We start from the raw sequence: 6600 nt of genomic DNA on the forward strand, positions 1-6600 counted from the left end.
CAGTTAGTAACGAGAGATCGTTGAACACAAATAGTCCTGTTAACTAGTAGCTACATGCACAACGTCATGCAGGCTAATAGGCAGCCTGGGCACATATCATACCTATGACCAGGTAATTGAGCTAAGCTAGCAGCTACAGGCTGACAAAATAATGTGTATTTTTTAACCCATTGCCTCATCCACAGATCGTTAAACAAAAGCAATCTACATGCACCAGTTCAAACATAACATTCTTGCTATTACTATGACGGAAGACATACCTGTGCATTGATTTTCTGTCCTCTCAGCTCCCGAGTCCCGCTCTGTCTCATCATGGACTTCAAAACTCCCTCTCTCTAACTGTGGATGTTGCCATGCTCTCACTCCGATCGAGACTGGAGTAGGTCCCGCCCACGAGATTCAGCTCAACAGCAAGCAAAGCTTTTGGATTCGCAAACAAAACTTTTGGATTCGCAAGCAAAACTTTTGGATTCTCAGGCAAAACTTTTGGATTCACAAACAAAACTTTTAGATTTGCAAAGAAAACTTTTGGATTTGCAAACAAAACTTTTGGATTCCCATTAATAATTTTTTGATCACATTTATTTTACTTGCAATAAAACATTTTTTGATTGCAGTGTCGATAGTTTTGCTCTCAAATCTATTTTTAGATTGTAGTGTGGAAAGTTTTGCTCTCAAACCTATTCTGTTTGATTGCATAATAAAGACACAAATCTACCTTGATATTCAAACCCACCTAAAAACAGCACTACTACAGAAACAAAACTAAAAGTGCTTTGAAAAGAAACATTGTACTATATAATATTAAATAATACAGTAAACAAATATATTAGATACATATAGCTACTTTAAAGAAAAGTAAAAAAATGAAGGTGCAATGTATTTGAGTTTTAGCAAAAAGCTAAATCTCACAGTGCATCTGCAAGCTGTTAACAACTTTAAGCTTTGTAACCCAAGAGGTAAGCCTACAACATCTGCAGCAGTACACGTCATCACCCTTGTTTTACTGAGGCAAAATCACCACAAAGCAAACATACAATCTTTGTTTTCTAGGGGGTTCCAGTCTCTTCAATCTGAGGTTCTGTAGTTTCATACCAGAGGTACATTAATGGAAACAGACTTGTCTCACCTGGGATCATCTCTTTAGGTTCACTGGCTGGAGAAAGAGAGAGAACAATTATAATGAATTAATATCGATGCATTATTCTTTATCGACGGGCGACGATGGTCTGAATCGTAATTATGCCAATTAAGCTTTGAGTCAAGTTGTTTTTTCTGGCAAAAACAGAGAGATTTAAAGTCTGTAGGCTTCTCTGAATAGTTTCTGGACGGACCTATTTATGTTTCAAAGAGACAAAATTATGTTCTTCTTAACCTTTCATCGGTCACTACATCTTCAAGGACAGCTAACATGAAGTCTTGTTTAAGAGACTTTAAGAAATAAATAGATAAACATCTGGGGTCTCATTTATAACCGTTGCGTACGCACAAAACGGGGCTGAAAGTGGCGTACGTGACTTTCCATGCCAAGGTTGTGATCTATAAAAAACGAACTTGACAGGAGAATGTGCGCAGCCCTAAGCAAACTCTGACCCATGCGTATGCATGGTTTGGAGGAAAAGGAGAATTGGCGACACAGACGGTGTGGTGGTGAACTGAAGTCAGACTGAAGAAATGTAGAGTGAGAAGAACGATTATGTTTTATCATCGTCACTCCATACTGTCCATTGACGGCGCGACTGCATGGAATAAAGCATCTGTCCAACATGTGTCAATAACATAATAGTTTTATGTGACACTGTAAACACATAATCAAATGTCAATTAAATCCCAAGTGTGGAAAACCAAGCCACATACTCCTCATCACAATCGTTATATTGTTGTCCGTTCCTCTTGATGCTTTTCATGACATATCAGGGATTAAAAAGGGGTTATGTTCAAGAAAATTTTACGTGGGTGATTACAAACTTTATCCAAGGTGTTCTCAATCAGTCTTATTACCGTAACCCTATAATTACAGCGGTGAGCCCCGTGCGTAATGCTGCACCATGGCACTGCTGGAGGACCATGCAAATGGCAGGATTCAGAGGAAGAGGGTCTTCAGGGACCATAACGATTTATCGGCACATAAAAATATGAACCTTTATGTCAGACCACTTCTTTTTTAATTCTTGGACTGTGCGCTCCGTGCCAGTGACAGAGTTCACTGCTGCAGCAACATGTTGCCACTCACTCTGTAGTTTTGGTTGTAGTGATCCCAATCCCGTGACCGCCGCACAAAACTACTTTTCGGGCCTCCATCTCACCCACAAGTGTCTCCACTTCAACCTCCATGAAATTTCGCTTTTTTGCTTTTCTCAGTCCTTCTGCCATTGTTTCCGACAAGTCATAATACTTGCATCTGAGTCTGTTTTATATGCAGAATCGCATTCATGAGGTTGTTTGCATTGACCATTTTGGGCGTACGTACACTTTTAGTAATGATCCCACGCACAGTTTTATAAATGAGACCCCTGGTGAGTCAAACCCTGCTATGTCTCAGGGTATGGTAATAAAGTCAAAAGGTTTAACCCTTAACCCAGACAACTTCCATCCGTTCTCCCTCACAAGAAGGAATTGTGTTCAATCTGACGAGATCGTCCGTAGGGAAGCATTGTTCAATTTCAGGAGATACAGACGCGTGTTATAGATGGTCAGAGTACCGGATTGATGCTTACTTTTTGTTGTTTTCTTTTGTTTGAATTTTATTCTCCTAAGAGTGAAAAGAGTTCTGTTAGTAGTGGCTTTATCTCAATCATATATGTAAAAACACACAGTCCCACATCCCTCATAAATTACCCAGAAATAATCTCACCAACTTTCGACAAAATCCCAGTTGATAAAATGTGTAGGAGACATATATTTACCTGATAATGAAGATTACGATCCCGGAGATAACTGCGAGCATAACTACAAAGATGACTCCTAATGCGACCAAAGATCCCTCTGAAAAGAGTATAATAATAACAATTAGTATATGCTACACGTGAACCTCCTAAAATGGCGCAATTTGATTGGTTCACTATCTCGGGATATTGGGCAATATCCCATGAGTGAGATCTCAAACTCGGGATATTGCTTTCATCGCAAAATGTCAGTCTTGTCAGGCTAATAAAAACCAATAAACCGCTAATAAAAACTAATAAATCCTGGCAAAAAGTGTTATCTTGTTTATTTTTGGAGTATTCACATGTGGTACATACTAAAACAATTATTATTATTAATAATAATTGTTAAATATCAACAAGAACTTTAACATACATTCAAGTAGCTTCATGTTAAACATTACCTAGTCAACAATGTGTTCAATAAAATGTCTAAAGTGACATTGGAATAAAAGTATTGTAAGCCTAATGTCACCTTCACACCAAGGATGGTTTAAGTATCACACTTTTTTATTTCCACCAAGAGCCTACCTTCAAAAGGGTCCTGTAGTATCTTCAGTTCAATGTGGGTTACGTCTTCTTTGTCTGCGTACCTGAGAGTACACCTGTACGTCCCTTCACTCTGGGCTGATGAGGACACATACAGCAGGAGGCTGCCTGATTCAGACAGGTCTCTTATATGCTGCTGCCACTCTGTTTCCACCACCTCCTCTTGTCCTGCTTGTCTTCTGAGGATGGTCTGGTTGTGGTTGAAGGTCCAGGTGATGTCATCGAGCCCCGAGGCGTCACAAGGGAGTAACACCTCACTCTTGGGAGCACTTTGCATTGGAGCTGATTAGGGTTGAGACACAAGTGGACAAACAGACAGACAGACAGATATACATACAATGTATTGTTAAGAAATCTGCAGAGTAATTAGAATATGACAACCAACGGAGAATGCAAATCCCCAACTAATGACGTCAATGGTGCAGCTTTTCATGTTGCAGACCACAATATTTTTACAACAAACATTTAAAGCATCACCCTCTTATGTTGGCAACAAGCGAGCGTGACAGGCCCCGTTAAGTTGCCACCATTGAAAATTGGATTTCACCAGTTCTAATCTACTCTTTACTTCTGACTTCTGCTGCCATTCTGATATTCAAAGACTTACGGTGTAACCTCATCCTGGCTTTCCTTGCACAGTCTTCGTTTTGGACTGAACAACAATAGGTTGATTCTGTGTCACTGTAAACAGTCGTTAAGACGCCGCTGATGTCATAGAGTCCCTGGTCATCTTCATGGACCTCGGTTGTGTTCTGGAGGACAGTAGCTGGGTGAGGACTGACGGACCAGGTGAGCTGTGGTCTTGGGAAGATTCCTCCCGACTTACAGGTTACCGTGTTGTTCACTAGCACAATGTCCACTCTTGAAACAGCAGCTGCAAAGACATGGTATCGCATTAAAACAAGAAACTCAAACAGCTAACTTTTGCTCAATGCAACGTCGAGAGCTCACCTCTCACTATCAGGGTGACGAAGGTCTCCTGGTTGTACTCTGAAGTACTGGCGTAACACAGGTACCTGCCCTGGTCCTGGAGGTTCACCCTGGCCAGACGAAGGGATGCGTTGCCCCCTGAGATCTGGTCATGGAACAGGGAGGTCCTTCCCTTGTAGAGAGGGTCCTGGTGTCCCAGTTGGTCCAGTTCATCGTAGTAGGAGTGGACCTGATCGTTATTCCCCTTCATCCTCACCCAGTGGAGGATCGTATCACTGTTTGGCTGGAAGTGGCAAGGCAGCACACAGCTCCCCCCAAACACACAGCCCACCTGGGTGTCTGGAGATTGAACAGCATCGGGTAAACTATTTAAAAACTACCATAGGGGTGATCCATATTGAGGGATTAACACCATTATAATTTTCCATTGGTATTAAATAAATAATATGCAATAAATTAAAGCAACATAAGAATCGTAATTATTTATTCCATTTGGGAACCAATTACTGAAAACAATCTATCAAAGAAAATCGAATCTACCCATCTATCTCATCCACCGTATGGCCTATTGTCGCTTGTTGTTAGTCTGATATGCAGCATTCTCACGGGCATGAAAGGCGCAAACTCTCCCTTCGTCCTTTCAGAGCTGCTGTTGCTTATTGTCATAGTGATAGCTATTTAGAAGTTAATCCCTGTATACAATGTGATGCATAGACCAAACGTCAACTAACAACAAAACTCTTTCCCTTCTATCTCACAACAGTACACACCTGTAGGCCAACCTTACCAAACAAATATTGATGATGACTGCAAGACAATGTATTCAGGCAGGTTCATCCTCTGGGGGAATTTTCCAATGGTTTCTGTATGACTACAGTTCAAAAATAACTAATTGTCCAACCCTAACCCCCTTGGTATCTAGTAGCAGGCCTAATATATAATGTCAAAAATATGTATCAGATTATATGCCTAATATGTGTTATTGGTACCCCAAATTGTCATCTTTATGGTTTTAAACATGGTCATATGGCTTATATTGTATTATATTACATAGTCATATATGCAATTTGGTCACTGCCACTGAATTAAGACCATAATTTAGAGGAAACAGGAGTGAATTTCTTCTTTGTTTTTGCGTGTCTCTGCCAACCAATTTGCAAACCAAAGGAGGGGCGTGTCATCCCCATGGTTACGAGCCAGGGAACACTTTGTAGTCTACCGTTGTAGTGCATGAGCGTTATAATGAGCATTATAATAATCTTTATAATAGCGTTATAATATTAACTAAGTGTCTGAGAAGAACCCTCTTTTTGTGACGCAGACATCAGAATCAACCGCTGCTAAAACAGAACGCCACGCATTCAGGGAAGAGAGGATCGTTTGTTGACAGACCGGAAAAACAGGATCTTACTCATGTTTTATTAGTAATGATTACAAAATGGCATAGATTACAATGCCAGCGATCATATCCCCAGGTTTAGATTTACCTTTAACTTTTGACCTTTAAATCTCCAACTAATCCTAAAAATGTTTTATAAATAAGGAATTGTCTCCATATTAGTCAAGCTTACCTCCCTGTACGAGGACCTCCACCATGAGGAACACGGCTGTTCGGACCAGAACACCGTTGAGTTCTGTCATCTTATTCTTCCTTCGTGCCTCTTGGGCCTCTCAGTCTGCAGCTTGACGACTCAACTTCACTTCATTGGAACGATAACATGATCTGGGGAGGAAGAAAGGTGTTGTGGTTCCTGTTGCAGGGCCACTCCTTCCTCTCCTGTAGTTTCGTTTGGTTTGTTTTTTTCATGCACCCTTTTGGGTGTGCCATGTCAAACCGGATTTACATTTTGGAAACTGAATGAGGTCGCAAAACCAACCTGAGATTGTTTGCAAATAACTCATTTTTGGATCAGGCTTCAGGTTATATTGTCAAAATGTGGGCCTATAAACAATCATTGTCATGATCTTTCTTTGTCCTTGTGATGTTTTGGGTTTGTTCTACCCTTGTCCACCAGATGTCACCAGACTGTTCACTTACCTTCCGTCTCCAGCCTGCATTAACGGCCTTCCCCTCACCTGTGTGTTCTTGTCCGTCTTCCCTCCTGCAACTCATTCCCCGATCGCTCTCTCCCCAATTATACTGGTTCACCTCCTTTGTTCTAAACGAGGGATAACTTTTTTTCAGTTATCACCATCA

The 6600-nt window shown here is 40.8% G+C and overlaps 1 protein-coding gene across 1 annotated transcript; it reads right to left on the minus strand.

Moving 5' to 3' along the window:
• Positions 1 to 679: 679 nt before the first annotated feature.
• Positions 680 to 6200, minus strand: LOC115537730 (butyrophilin subfamily 2 member A2-like). Its single transcript, XM_030349782.1, has 7 exons — positions 5975 to 6200; positions 4425 to 4742; positions 4081 to 4347; positions 3456 to 3755; positions 2907 to 2985; positions 2718 to 2752; positions 680 to 1156 (listed from the first exon to the last, which is right to left on the minus strand). Exons 1-7 carry the CDS (start codon positions 6042 to 6044, stop codon positions 1050 to 1052), a joined length of 1176 nt encoding a protein of 391 aa, XP_030205642.1. The 5' UTR covers positions 6045 to 6200; the 3' UTR covers positions 680 to 1049.
• Between the last annotated feature and the right edge of the window lie 400 nt (positions 6201 to 6600).

This window comes from Gadus morhua, chromosome 23 (assembly GCF_902167405.1).
Source record: "Gadus morhua chromosome 23, gadMor3.0, whole genome shotgun sequence".
NCBI lineage: Eukaryota > Metazoa > Chordata > Actinopteri > Gadiformes > Gadidae > Gadus > Gadus morhua.